The sequence below is a fragment of the Alosa sapidissima genome, chromosome 24 (assembly GCF_018492685.1).
Source record: "Alosa sapidissima isolate fAloSap1 chromosome 24, fAloSap1.pri, whole genome shotgun sequence".
Classification (NCBI taxonomy): Eukaryota; Metazoa; Chordata; class Actinopteri; order Clupeiformes; family Clupeidae; genus Alosa; species Alosa sapidissima.
In genome coordinates, this window is record NC_055980.1 from 2,468,444 (window position 1) to 2,484,051 (window position 15,608).

Consider the following 15,608-nt stretch of genomic DNA (forward strand, 5'->3'; position numbering starts at 1 on the left):
TGTGCCCCTATCTGAGTCTTCCAGCCTCTGGAATACTTTTTGCCCCTTTATTTTGTCAGTCTCCTTAATTAACCTCCTGTGAGTATCATTATTCTCAGCCATGATTTCCATTTGAAGATCTTCCGAGTAGGTGTGACCTGGCATAAAGCAGGAATTTGATCACAGAAGCCCTAGACCTTCCAGACTATTGTTGGTGAACTTTTCTGTCCACACATAAAATCCCTTTGCGTGTGTCTCCATTCCAAAGGCCATCGTAGCATTGTTTAATTCATTTCAATAACTAATCTCTATGCAGTAGCAAACACAGCACTATAAACATATTACGGTCTAGATTGCTCCACACCTACACAGCATAATAGGTCTATGGAGCAGTCATCTTGTGTTTCATTTGTGCTTTGAGTCACAGCTTGCTCAAAAACACAGAGAGCTACGGAGGTGGCCCACATTTGAGCCCCAGTCAGGAGATGAACTGTGTCTGTTAACTTGCTGTCAGTAGGACCTCATCACACCCACCAGGACAAATACCACTTCTGTCACCTACCTTTACTGTCATCTCGGTCACGAAGATGGCAGTGAATATGTAGTTGGACATCTTGAGGAAAATGCGCTCCTGCAGGCAGGGAGGGAGAAAAAGGACAAATGACTGGTGAGCAACGACCAGACCAAGGACCAGACCAAGGACCAGACCAAGGACCAGACCAGACCAAGGACCAGACCAAGGACCAGACCAAGGACCAGACCAAGGACCAGACCAAGGACCAGACCAAAACCATAGTTTCCTTTGTTCCATGTATGTGTGTAGGTTTGACTGTCTGTATGTACACATAATGTTCACGTTTGCATTCCGGTTGCATTCTTATTAATGCTAAAATTCTGTAAACTCTCTTGTGTTAAATACAAGGCTATGCATGTATTCTGACTGTCACATAATCTATTTATTCTGGTTTATAGATTACAGAATAATTCTGACAGACACGGACGTTCGCAAAGGCGATAAACACTCTTAGATTCTTGAGTGTTTATACTTTGTTTACATTCCTCAAGTCTCAGTAACCTTACATCTTTAGAAAGACTCTAATCCATTTCCCACTCTAGTGTGCTTGACTGTAATGCGTGCACATTTCCATAAGACTTCTGCAAGTTTCACCTTTTGTGTTTTCAGCTATAAAAAGCCTCACTAGAGGAATGCAGACAACAGACAGTCTTCTGCTTATTTGTTCTTCTTCTCTTCCTCTCTCTCTCTCTTCCTCCTACACTTGTGTGAGCTACAGGACCCCTGGGTCTGTCTTTCCCATGACCTCTGAAGTCTCACACAGTCAGGGTGCTCTCACTCACTCATTCACTCCCTCAAGTCTCTCTCTCTCTCTCTCTCTTTCTCTCTCTCTCTCTCTCACTCTCTCTTTCTCACTCCCTCTCTCTCATGGGAACCATCTGAGGAATGGTGACTTCACAGGGAGAACATATGATATTTCAGATGTTCTGGATAACTGCTCTCAGTTCATACTCTCAGCTGCATGTGCACACAGCACATAGCACTTGCCCCACCCCCCCCCCCCCACCCCCCCCCACACACACACACATACCCCATCGCTCACACAGCCAGAAATGTGCCAATCTCGTCCCCTAAGATCTCCATCTACCTTCTCATCTACTCAGCTCCTTCACCCATCCCTCTCTCATTAGCTTACTGAACAGGGTTTCCCAGATAGGAGCCCAGACATCACTGTGACTCAGGTGGGAAGTGTAGCCATGGCTGTTGATATCCAAATGAAAATATTTCTATGCATGGAATATTAATACCCCATCTGAGGGTTTGTGGTAGCTGATGTAGTTTCTTCTTCTTCACAGAAAAGAAAACACTTGCCACTTGCCACAATGCTTGAACAACTGTACTTTTTGATCATGCCATTGTTACAGAGGATCTTAATCATTTCTTTCACACTTAGCCTAGCAGCAAATAAAAGTAACAGGAAGCAAAATTCTTCCTCTCAAGAGAAAGCCCCATCCAGGAAACGCTTTATGTGAATAAATAAATAATGCTGGTATCAGATGGCAAGCAGAATTCCAAGTGACACCAAACACTCACTCACTCACTCACTCACACACACACACACACACACACACGCACACACACACACACACACGCACACACACAGTATTTCCCAAATTTCCAACTGATGATTTCAGAAGCTGTTGACTGCAAACACCCACAGCATTATTTTTACATGATGTGTTGGAAAGCTGGAGTGGAGTGGAGAACAACCTGTCCACTAATGTTATATTATGTCATGAAGATTTCATTGTGAAATTGTGAAAACCTCCTCCGTGAGCTTCAGGATGTCTGGAGATCCACTTTCACATCCATTTTTCACAATTAATTTTAAATATTCTCTGATGAAGCTCAAATCAACAGTCTAACTTGAATATATGATGGATGACCATTTCCGCTTGTATTTTTCCTTTTGCAGATACGCCTACATAGAGGGTGCTTGCATTCTTTGATTATAAAAGATTACAGTAACACCAACGATAATGTATACAGAGTGTACAACGCGAAGGCAGAAGTACTAACATGTTAGTATCTGTTTTAGACTTCTCGCTATGTGCTTATAAATGTATCAATACTGCATACAGTAGAATACTACAAAGAGACTGCACATACTGTACAGTATACAACCACACACTGCCTGCTGCATGAGAAAAGAATGCAAAGCTGTGCTTTTCGTACTCATGTATATACGTTAATGTGAAGGTTGAGGGGAAATGGGAGCGCATAGAGATTGATTAGGCATTGCATGTATGTACTGTATATATGAAAACTGGCAAGTATGTAACATACATAGATCTGCTCCTCAGTGCTAGTCATAGCTCAGAGCCCCATCATCAACTACATGACCTACTGTATTGTGTATCCATTTGGTCATTTCTACTTTTGCCAGATATCATACTGGTCTCAACTGGACTTAAATAACATTTTCATTTTCAACACAATTTTGTGTTTTTCTCTTCAACAGTAAATGGAAACCAAAAGTATATCATCTGTTGCTCTCTCTCTCTCTCTCTCTCTCTCTCTCTCTCTGTGTGTGTGTGTGTGTGTGTGTGTGTGTGTGTGTGTGTGTGTGTGTGTGTGTGTGTGTGTGTGTGTGTTGCACTCACAGCACTGCTTGGATCAATCCTGGGCCTTTCCATGGCAATAGTGATACAATTGATGAAGATGATAAGAAGAACCACATGGTCAAACATTTTGTGGCCGATGATCTTATTGCAAATGACACGAAACCTGTCAGAAATAAACATGTATTATGTATTTCACATGTAGTACACAAGACTATGCATTCAATGTCTGATATCTACAAGTAGTAGCCTGGTATCTCTGTCACAAAACTACCTGTCTAACAATCTGTGTTGTCGGAGTGAGTACGTAAATGCACCTGCAATATATCAGTGCATAATACAGCTACACACAAAGTAAGAGACTATGTATGAATCCAAATGTGACAAGTTTGTCAAACCACCAGACATGTATAATACATGTATAGTACAGTATTAGTATATTAGTTGAAGTTGAAGTTGTCAAGCTAATGTAGATGGATCAATTCATTTTTGACACTGAGTAGTTGCTGCTCTAGTTATTCTGTGCAGTGTCTGAAACAGCCATATTTTTGAAAGGTTGCCATGCCAACCATCTCTTGTCTAAGTTTTCTCATGCCATCAGCTCTTGTGCATTTGGTTGAGATGGAGAGAGAGTCCAGGACACAGTGTGTACGAACACAAAGCAACCCGCTTGGGTTCCACTACCTTACCCTTCCTCTGGAGACTCAGCCAATATAGCGCATGTCAAAGCAATGGGGAATACCTAATGAAGTATACTGACAGTGGGAATATTGATGTATGGCAATGCATTCAGGAGCACTCAAGAGGCTTCAACTGTTTCAAATATCACTGACTAGCAGTGATTTTGTACAATGCCTTTTATATTTCTACACCTACCTTTTTTACACAAGTAATTCATATTATCATTCAAATGACTATCAAATGTTTTAGTCATTTGAATTTGTTTTGACAATCACAAATAATTGTCATATGACACAGTTCTATCACAAAACACTGTCAGCTAATGACAAAATACACCATCTGCCAGGGCATGATGCTGGCATCATTGATGATGCTCAGCACACTTTAATGACATCTCAGTTTGGCTCAGGGACCGGCCCCTTCAGCTCTGTGTGTCAAAGACTGATCTCTTGGTATTTACAGCTAACTGGAATATCACCATCCACTTTGTTATCACTGACCCCAAAACGGGTGACATGACTAATGACCAGCTAAGCTTCTCTGACCACGGGTTTTCCTGCATTTGGTTCAATCAGTGATTGCCAGTGGTCGTTTACAACCACCTTCAGGATTATTCTTGAGAATTATGCTGATTGTCATTAAGCTGATGCAATGTTATACAACTAAAAGTGTTATGCTGAAAATGTTATACATCTTTTATTCAATTGAGCCATTGTGAGAATAAAATCGTTAACTCATTAAATAGCACATGATTATGAGGAAATGCTTGAAACTGCATCTCTAGCAGAGACTCCATGTGTGGTGGTGGAGTGGAGGGGAGGATGATCCCTTGCTTTGATGTTTAATTAGTAAAGCGCTGTGACGCTCCTTCCCTCACCCCCTCTCTGTCACTTCTTCCTCCTGTAATAAGCGTGTTCACTCACTAGCTGTGATGTGAGGAGACAAGCACTTCAAAGAGCAGTAGGGAGGATGAAACAAGACGGGGGGGGGGGGGGGTGTTCCAAAGGAAAGCCACATCCACGTGGTTGGGAAAATACAGTCCCACACCATGCAACTTGCAAGATACAGAGAGCATTATGAGCACTCCAGAATGAACAAGAGGTTGCAGGAAGTCGCCTCCAATTTTACAGTTTGTGAGTCATTAAATACGAAGATCAAAAGCAGCATTTAAAAAGGAATGAAACGGGTTAAGAGAAAGGCCAACCTGCATTCGGGTGGAAACAGGTAGAGGGACCAGCTGCTTCGTTGGCGACACCATTCAGGCTGTTTTTGTGAGAGCCAGCGAAGTAGACGCAACCGTCGACTCTGAAGCAAGTAGTGGCAAAATGGAACAGCCTTTTAGAAACTATGCATGTACTCACTGAAATGGCATGGATAAGAACTGACACTGTAGTGTACTACTACTGTAATATATATTGTTTAATACTGTATTTATATCAACAACCTGAGGAATATTGATTAAAAACTAATGATTCACTACAGTTACAGTTTTCAAAAGTATAAAGTGCATTCACCATGTTGCCCTCCTCCTCAGCGTTGTCATCCTCACTGTGGTGCTCATCTAAGGAGAGCTGGTTGGTAGCAGCTGAGGGGGAGCTCTTCCCATTGCAGTCCTGAGCAGCCGTGAGCTGGGGATGAGGGGGCCGAGCGCTGTGGATGCTGGCCGAGCGGTAGAGGTAGGGGACCTGCAGTGTGTCCGGTGGCAAGTCCAGCGAGCTACGAGTCTCCACAGACTCCATGCGGCGGTGTTGCGGCCGCTGGCCAAAAGAGTCTGTCCGGCCCAGGGAGGCGTTGTCGCACTCGGACAACCTGTCTCCCCCTCCCCCGGCGTCAGCTCCACTGACCTCTTCCTCCTCAGAACTGGACTGGCCGTCAGCTGACAAGAGTGAGCGGCGCTCACCGCTCTGCCGCTTCTGGCGCTTGAGGCTAGGGGCTCGGCCCAGGCTGTTCCAGCTGGACCGACGGCTGTTCCAGCTGCTGGTGGAGCTCCAGGGCACATGAGGAGGTGAGCTGCGGACACTTGACTGCATTTGGGGGAGGGGAGCACAAGACACCAGGACACCGATGGAGATGGAGGAAGACAGAGGAACTTTAGTCCAATACAAGCAGTTTGTCACTCAATGTGTTTGTTATTCTTTTGTCTTTGGCTTGGCACTTTATTGTCACACATGACCCAAACGGTAAAACCATTACCAACCATTCGACTATTATGATAGAATTTTTTTTAAAAAGACACTTACAGGAGATTTGTTGTAGAAGCTGGGGTCTATGGGGATATTGCTGCTCCTACGGGACTCAAAGGTTAAGGCAGGGTCACCTCCTCCTGCAATTTTGGGAATGGGCATGGGTGTGGCAGCAGTGTGGGTGATGAGTGGAGGGGTAAGGCTCGTCTTGAGGTCCACATGTCCATTGATAGGCACCACTACAAACACAGTGAAGTCGTATAACACGATAAAGGCAGAAACACACTGTTTCCCAGCAAGAGCTTCAAAAATGGATGATGTGCCATTTCCAGCTTCAAAATGTTTTACTGTGTACCTACAGTAGTTATCAGCAATGGAAACAAAATCAGCACACGGAAAACTGCTGCGACAAACTAAAAAATCAAACTTCATGGAGTCATATACTCGTTTGCATACTGTATACCTGTTTGGACAATAAGACTAAAGGATCTTTTGTATCGAGCTAAATGAAGTGAGGGGATGAGTCACAATGCAACATAACGTTGTGATGGAGATGACCTACAGTAAGATGAATATCCATTGTATAAAATAGGCTCGTTAATCCTTGCTGGTCTTACCAGTAGAGGCAACCACATCCCCCTTGCCATTGGTCACGTCTTCCATACTTTGAGAGTAAAGGTCCATCTCTGAATTAGACTTTGATTCATCTCCCTTCACACACAGAGAAAATGCAAAAGGTGAGGTACAGCTAAAATGGAAGGTGCAAGCAAAATGTGTGTATTTATGTGTATAGATTGTGTTGTGTTGCTGTTGCTGGTGGGGTTCTGACTGGATAGATCTGCCTGCTCTTACTTATGAGGTTACAGTTATCCTCAGACAATGTTATACAAAGTATAATGTTCTACATTTTGCAAATCCAAACACACATTAACTATATAACACAATTATGCATGCTACTACTTTAAATAGATATGATAAAGACACAGGTCTCTAACAAGGTACAGTCAATACTTCTGTTACTACTACTACTACTACTACTACTACTACTACTACTACTACAACCACAATAATTATAATAATAATTGTAATAATAATAATAAATGATGATGGTAATATATAATAATAGTATGATTGGGCATAAAGTTAGGTTTAGGGTTAGTGGTAGTAGTTAGACTAGCAGAAATGGAAATGGAAAGTTAAGAGGAAAACCTTGGAATCATCAACACATACAAACCAATAGAATCATAGCAAATTGCAATAAACATATCCATACAACAAAGGTAAACCCAAACAATGTGTAATTTTAATGGAGAAGTGTTTTCCAATGAAGTTATACATCACTACAAAACATCTGACAAATTAATGAAGACATAAAACAATTTGAAAGTAAGAAACAGTGGAACACAGACTCTTCTAAAAGACAAGAGTAAACACCTTTTCCCATGTGGAAAAAAAGAACTTGGATAACCGAAATGCATAGACAGCTGTGATAGGTTGAGTTCAGCAGAGTTCAGCATTATGAGTTTATTGTTTTTCATTAATAACAATAATACTAATAATAAGTCATAGTCATTCGCCTCAGTCATTTCTTTTCCAATACTTTTTCAGTCTTCAAAAAAGTATCTTGCCCAATTCTGAAAATACCACATTCATAGTAAGTAGGGTTAGGGTGAAATAGGTTTACTATAAATCTGCTGCCCGCACCCCCCCCCCCCCCCCCCCTGACTTCAAACAGAGGCTACCCCTCAGAGACATAGATGAGACAGCTCATCTATGGACAAAGAAATAGTGGCCTGGTGCAGCCTGGTCATTAAAATGTGATTGGATTCTGGTTGGGTTTAAGTTACATGAACTCTCAATCCTAGTATCCAAGTAAATCCTAGTGAGAACAGTAGGCTAGGTTTGTTCACAATTACATTCAATTGAAAGACACAGACAGGGTTATATGCAATCTGTAAGATAAATGGAGATTTGAAAAACAAAGTTACTGGGTAGTTGTGAGGATATTGTCCTCTAACTAAACTAACTAACTAAAACTGGTATGTTGTCATACTGACCAAGGTTCTCACTGCTATAACTTTCTCACCTAGCACAGCTGTGTGGATATGAACAGGAATAGGAACAGGAACAATGAGGTGTCCAGAGAGAGGTGATAGACAGTGCTACATGTTCAGAAGCAGACCCTCCTAAAACACCCTCATCCATGATATGATTGGACTATAGTCTAATCTAAAAAATTATTCATTTCATTGCTTACTTAATTGAAAGATTGCGTACTTAGTAATGAGCAAGAACTTACGTCTTTACTGTTTATAACATTCTCTAAACCTCAGTTTTCTCAACAGGGGCTTTGAGTTGAGTCTGCTTCTCCAAAAACAACCACAGGTCACATTGCTGACAAATGCTGGGGATCCTCCTGGTTAGTCTCACTTGGGATACGTCATGCAAAGAACTACATACCCCTGAGTCTACCGGCAGCTGAATACAGCTCAACTGGCCCTGCAAATCCTCTTTCTTGGTCACTTCCTGAAGTGAAAATGTGTCATTCTTTTTTGTTTATTCATGTTTTCAACCACAGTAAATAAAATGACAGGCAGATAAGAGAAGAAAATACAGTACCGAAGAAACAGGTATCAGGCATGCTGTAGAGGTAGTACGTTTCAGTTGCAGTGTAAACACATACTGCATGCAGCGTTTTTACTTACGGCAGCCTTTTACACTGACAATTCAATAAGCCTTGTAACAAAATTCTTTGAGTACAATTATTGCACATACCAAACCTGAGCATGCAAGCAGCCATGAGATATTGCCTTCTAAAAGTAGAAGAGAGTAGTGTGGGGCATAATTTACAGTTTATGGCATTTTTTCTAAAAATAAAGAAAGATGACATGAGAAAAACTATACATGTGTACATATATTGAATAAAAAATAGATGTTGGGTCTCAGTGAATCCCAGAGAATTGGCCCTGGTAAACACTTCTATTAAAATTAGGCCTAATCAATCATAAGGCCTATTGTTATTCAATGAATGTATGTTCCTAAAAATTCAAATGTATGGCCCAAATATGTTTTGGCAATACCAGAACACAAAAGGTACAGTAGTTGTATACTGAAGGATATATGGAGGAGAGGAGACTACTGAATCAGTGCTGGGCCCCATCAACAAATGAGGATATTAAGTACACCATTATAATAGTTTGTATAAAGATTTATAAGATTGCTTAAATGAACCCAGCATTTTTTAAATAAACTGGTGAGAAACTGTTAGTTGTAGGCTGTTGAGACGAAAGAAGCTTATATATCAAAGAGATGTATTGTATTTGCTTCACTGTTTCCCTTTCTTCTTGACCCTACTTATATCTGATTGCTGTTGCCAAGTGCTGCTAAAACCGTTCCAGCCTATCTGACAAGGATGATGAATAAGGCCCACTGTGTAGGTCACTCTTTTCCCTTTTGTCCTCCAGCTCCCGCTGTTAGTGATGCTAAGAACAACGCTTAACGGACATGATACAGAAAACACTAAGTAACCGCCAGCAGTCTCTCCTCTCTCTTGCTTTGAGCTGTTCCAACAGAAGTTTCTGTTGTATATGGTGCAATATTCACGGACTTCTCCTCATTCCTGTTGTCTCAGTGGTTCTACCTTATCTGGCCTGAACTGTTTGCTCCTCGCCTACTCTTCTCTCCATCTACTTGAGTTACTTTATGTCAGCATCCCCTCTTACACCATTATCCTGCAGTTACTAGTGCAGAAATGGAGATTATTCCAGGGTTCAAATATGAATCTGCTCACGAGTTCATATTTTGTTGATATAAATCATGAACTGAACTGAGAACGTGCAAAGAATATGCAACTTTTCCATCTCATATTTTCATATCATGCGGGTAATGGGCCCCGGGCAACAACTATAATCATACCATATCTGATTTATCTCCAACCGCATATTCAACCAAAACATGTAATCTTTCTTCTATCCCATATAAGTTGTATGTATTTGGGATAGACCATATCTAGCTAGCTTTTGGAGGAGTATGGATATGTCAGTATGATATGGCATGCAGAGAAGCACTTCATCATGAGGCTGTGATAGAGGGTGGCATGAACAAGCAGAAACTGCTGCTCCCACCTGAAGACACAGCGGGCATTAGCCTGTCAGATCAACAGGCTCTAGATGTACTTGATAACATTTGAAAAGGATTAATGCCATTTCTCTGACATTCTATACCCAGAGTGTGACAGAGTGACAGAGAGGATATTGATTCATCTACTCCATTCTTGCCCGTCTCCATCACATCAACATAGTGGGACATTTTGTGAGGCTTGACGTAGAATCCAAACGATACAGCAATTGCAGAGATACTCGAATTCAGTATCTCAATAAGTAAGATTATGTTTGAAGTAATATTTTTTTTGGTCTTTAAAATACACATCGAGTTTTTTGTTTAAGCACTTACATTTTTAACCCCTACTTTTGCTTACGATTTTTCAAAATTGTCTTTACAGTTCTATCATGAATAATGTGTTTTCATAATATTCTTGAAATTAAATGTGTCAATGTTAAAATGGGCACACGTGGGCAGCCGTGGCCCACTGGTTAGCACTCTGGACTTGTAACCGGAGGGTTGCCGGTTCGAGCCCCGACCAGTGGGCCGCGGCTGAAGTGCCCTTGAGCAAGGCCCTTAACCCCTCACTGCTCCCCGAGCGCCGCTGTTGTAGCAGGCAGCTCACTGCGCCGGGGTTAGTGTGTACTTCACCTCACTGTGTGCTGTTTGTGTTTCACTAATTCACCGATTGGGTTAAATGCAGAGACCAAATTTCCCTCACGGGATCAAAAAAGTATATATACTTATACTTATACTTAAAATGGAAATGTCGAATGCCGGTCCCAATCACCTAAGTGTTCTTGTTTCCAATATAAGGCTGCATGCATTAAAGCAACACCAAAGAGTTTTTTGTCCCTTAAAATAATGTTTTTAAAATTGTTTCCGTGGTTCATCAACTCGTAACAGGGTGAACGGCACTTCTGCATTCGCTTCGCGGCCCTCTATCGGCTATAACCGCACTATGTAAGTTTGCCAGATCGGGTAGCGGATCTGTAGTTCGATGGAAACTACAAATTTCTTTAAGAAGAAACTACATATTCTACCTTGTCTATGGACATCGTTATTTACAAAGCCGTTGGATAAACAAATAGCGTGCGTGCGACAGAGGAAAAGTTCTTTGGTGTTGCTTTAAAGTTAGAAGATTACTTTCTGTTGGTATAATAGACCTAATTCTACGCAACTACAGGCTTCTAGGTCATACAGATAAATAAAACAAAAATAATGCTTGAACATTTTGCAATAGCTATTCTGTACAGAGAAAATGCTGTTTGTATGATAATACACCTTCATTACTTCAGGACTATTATATAATTTTTCAATCAAGGGCATTGTTTTTAAACAATTGCAAAATGCTACATACAGTAACTACACATGTTACACTGTAGATTTATGAATTTACTGTGTCTCCATCTGCCAACACAATGTCAGAAAAAAAACTTAAGGCAAGATTAAGGATGCATTAAAACAAGAGAGAGAGCTAAGGGAGGAAAGGCATAAGAAATAGCCATAAAGCAACATGCCAAGAGACAACCAATTTGAGCTACTGTATGGTTGAAGTGTTGAATGTCTACTGCCACAGTTCCTAAAAATAATCTAGTTTGTGAGTGAATAGGCTCCTACAGCCTTATGCTCCTCAGGCTTTTGCTTCTGCAACTCCCCAGCCTGCACATGTAGCACAGGTTCACCCGCCATTCATTCAGTCCTAGGCAGGCTGCAACTTCCCTGAGCATAATAAGGTAGCCTGGTTTCCAGACGCACTACTTCGTTTCACTTCGTGAAGAGAGTCTGACCTCTTGTGACTGGGAAACATTTCCAACTCTAGCATCCTACTGGGCGTAGACCTTGTGTTAACTCATAGGTCCAGCCTAACCAATCACATTGATCAGGGATACGATTCCTTACATTACTTCCTTCACCTAACCTTTACAAACTGATAATAAACCACATTGGCAGTCAAGTTCAATGCATTTAGGCCTACCTTTGTTGTACATAAATGTACACATTATTCCGACTGCAATTTCTTTATGTTAATGTTTGCAGGCGTTGCTACTACTTTTTACCATAGCCACTTTCAATTTCGAAACTAGTGTCATCCCCTCTCGTCGCTGATTGGCCCGGCACCCTGGATATCTGAGGGAAATGTTAGTGTATTATCAGATGCCAGACTAGTATCTCAGTTAATTGAAAATGAATGGCGATACTAAGCGGGCAGGGCCAGGCTACTAATAAGGGACTTGCGTTGCGAGTCAAAAAATCTATCTGTTCCAGTTATCATTTCATAAACAGGATTGTCAGTATTTTTTTTAGAATACATAGACCAAAATAAGTGTAAGGGTGGTTATGGTCTATTGGGTGGTGGTGGTCTGGTGATTGAGGATGTACTGTAGGCTTCCAAATGAAAATGTGATTAGATCCCAGGGGCTACCACCACTGTGCCCCTGAGCAAGGCACTTAACCCTGAGTTGTCCCAGGGGACTGTCCCTTTAGCTAGTTCACTGTAAGTCGCTCTGGATAAGAGCGTCTGCTGAATGACAAATAATAAATCAAATGATATCATCTTAAAAGCTCAAATGAATGAGCAGCCATTTTTCTTAGAATTCTTTAAGAGTCTGAGTTTAAGTCCATACTTAATTGCAATAATCTACATGGAGTATCAGCTTTACCTCAGTCTGGAAGCCCTCCACTAAGATGGCCACCAACAGGTTGAAGAGAACATAGTTCCCAAAGGTCATGAGCGCGATGAAGTAGAGTGCTGCCCAAGAGGTGGTGGAGGCCATGCCATTGTAAAGAACTTTATTCCAATCTTCCTGAGTTAGAATCTGGTGGCACATTACCAGCACAAAACACAACAATACAAACTCAAACATACATTTTGGCACAGGATATAGGGATACTTCATCAGTGGCAAATAAGGTAAAGAGCAAGAAACCTACCTGGAATACAGTCACAATAGCCCAGAGTAGAGAGTCAAAGTTCTTGCGATCAGGTAGAGTATCACCAGCCCTCTCCGAAGAAAATTTACAACCGAACAAGTGCATTCCCAATATACTTCATAAAAGACAAAAGTATAAAGCACAGTAAGAATCAAATTGATGTAATTATTCTGGTATATCAAAAATATGATACATTGAAAAGACATACATATGGCATAACATATGATATACAAAATTAGGTTTTCACACTTGCTTGGTCTGCTGCTTATAGTTTTTGCTAGTTCTGAAAAGTCAGATATCATAAGAGCACATCCTTCTTTTCACCATAGCGTCAGAATCTCAAAATATCCTGCAAACTTGTCTTTCTTCACCTTTAGTGTCATTGCATGAAGAAAAACATACTCCAAATCTGTTTTATGCTAGTTCTACTAAAGCTATGCAAATTTAGCCACATTTAATTTGTATTCAAGATGTGCATCCATAGTCCATTGCCAGTGTTTGGTGTAGACCAGGGGTGTCAAACTCATTTTCATAGAGGGCCACATCATTGAATTTATAGGTTACTGAGGGCCACATAATCGGCGAACATGTGCATGGTGCAACCATGAAATTGGTATTGCAGTATGGCTTATTCAAAATTGGTGTGAAATAATGGTCCTAATCACTTTAAAACAGTGTGGCTGAAATAAAAAACAAACAGCCTACAACAGTAACATTTTCAAATTCAACTTCTAGGCCTATTAGTTAACAACTGATCAATATTCATTCATGGACTGACATTGATGAGAATAAACTGCAGTCAATAATGTGCATAACAATGTCCATAACACTTGTTTGTGCTCACCACTAAAATTAACTGTGGCTAAGAAAGGTACTGTGTGTGTGTGTGTGTGTGTGTGTGTGTGTGTGTGTGTGTGTGTGTGTGTGTGTGTGTGTGTGAGATAGAGAGAGAGAGAGAGCTACTGTATGATACGCACACCCACCCACCCACCCCCACAAAAACGAATTCACGCGTGTACAATATTTGTCCGTTTCCCGGTTTTAGGTCCGTGCATTGCAAAAAAAGTAGCCTACATAGCATAACAATATCCACATGCAATAATACAACAACAATGTCTACGATGACCTATTCATTTGGACAAATTGATACAGCCCTATAGCTAAAGTTACCTTTAGTTTTGGCCTATGAATTAGTGAATTAGCTCAACATATCTATATATGCTTATCAGCTCTGCTGATAACCATATATAGATAGCCTAGTAAAAGAAAACAACAAGTAGCCTAGTTGTGCCTGCGTGTGTATTCTGTAACCTGCTCAAACAAAATGTGTGCGCGTTAATTTTGATAACGTGTTCACTAACTTTACGCGATAGAAAATTGTAAATAGCCTGATTGCATGCAGCTAATGGGATACTGTGCATAGTTAGGAAGGTATGGTGGGCCAATTTGGTGTGATACACATTACACACACAAGGGAAGTTTTCTCTCGTTGTTGAGGGACTGACGTGCGGGCCGTTCAAAATCACCGTGCGGGCCGTACATGGCCCGCGGGCTGTATGTTGTTTGACACCCCTGGTGTAGACTCTTGATGTGCATCCATTCTGGATAATTACTCCAGGCTTACGTCTGTAACAACAGCCCCTGTGTAGAAATGCTCTACAACAAATAACTCTACAAACTCTTTTATCTCACCTGAAGATGAAGATGAAGAGCATCAGAAGCATGCAGAAGGTGGCCACATTGTCCATGGTCTTCATCAGGACCACCAACTGCCTTTGCAGAGCTGGCATGAACCTCACCAACTTCAGCACACGCATGAGCCTGAAGGTCCTCAGCACTGACAGACCACCCCCTTGCTGGCCCACAATCTCCCACACACTGGGATGAAAGAAGAGAGCATCCTTGCAGTTAGGTCAAAATAGGCCTTAACGTATACAGTTATTGTACTGACATTGTAAGTCATGCTATATATTGGTGTTTCTCTGCAAATTATAGTTGTACTATAGCCTGGAAGCCAGCCAGAATTTAACTCCGCCCATAACATTTGAGGTTGGGAAATTCGGTCTGGACTGAAGCCTCTATGAAAACTTGAGAACTGTGCAGACCAATCAAATTGTCAAATTGTCACCATTATGATACTTAACTTGCAGTCACTGTGAGTAAAACTGGCATGTGTGACATGCCCTGCTCTCTATATTGTTCACTTTGACAGTTTGAGTGTATACAGCATTTAAATGTTGGATATGTAGTTAAGAACAAGAATACCTACCTAATGACTACAATGATACCATCAAAGATGTTGTATGGATTCTTGATGTATCCAAAGGGGCCATACACTAGGACTTTTAACAGCATCTCCAAGGCAAATAGGCTTGTAAAGACGATGTTACTTATTTCCAGGGCATTGGTTAATTCATCCGGCTGGGCAAAGAGAGTGGGGTTGAGATGGGGGTGACAGAAAACAAACCGTTATTTGAATACAGCAAACATAAGTTGTACCATATGCAAACCTGTATAATTAGGCCTACATATCACCAAAACAAATGTCAACTCAGCAGATTGCAGATACTGTGGAGTCTGGTCACTGCTGAAGCAA

The 15,608-nt window shown here is 41.2% G+C and overlaps 1 protein-coding gene across 14 annotated transcripts in view; it reads right to left on the bottom strand.

Moving 5' to 3' along the window:
- The window catches only part of cacna1g (calcium channel, voltage-dependent, T type, alpha 1G subunit), a 155,896-nt gene that overhangs the window by 39,803 nt on the left and 100,485 nt on the right, over positions 1-15,608 (bottom strand). For 11 of the 14 annotated variants that reach the window (XM_042082569.1, XM_042082567.1, XM_042082565.1 and 8 more), the window contains exons 11-21: positions 15,282-15,433; positions 14,705-14,890; positions 13,013-13,127; positions 12,743-12,898; positions 8,439-8,504; positions 6,596-6,689; positions 6,036-6,217; positions 5,310-5,819; positions 5,000-5,100; positions 3,157-3,280; positions 542-610 (exon numbers count right to left, since the gene is read on the bottom strand). In XM_042082569.1, the coding sequence (XP_041938503.1) occupies positions 542-610; positions 3,157-3,280; positions 5,000-5,100; positions 5,310-5,819; positions 6,036-6,217; positions 6,596-6,689; positions 8,439-8,504; positions 12,743-12,898; positions 13,013-13,127; positions 14,705-14,890; positions 15,282-15,433 (1,755 nt within the window). The remainder of the gene's footprint in view (positions 1-541; positions 611-3,156; positions 3,281-4,999; positions 5,101-5,309; positions 5,820-6,035; positions 6,218-6,595; positions 6,690-8,438; positions 8,505-12,742; positions 12,899-13,012; positions 13,128-14,704; positions 14,891-15,281; positions 15,434-15,608) is intronic. The other 3 variants (XM_042082577.1, XM_042082571.1, XM_042082570.1) reach the window with 1 other exon arrangement.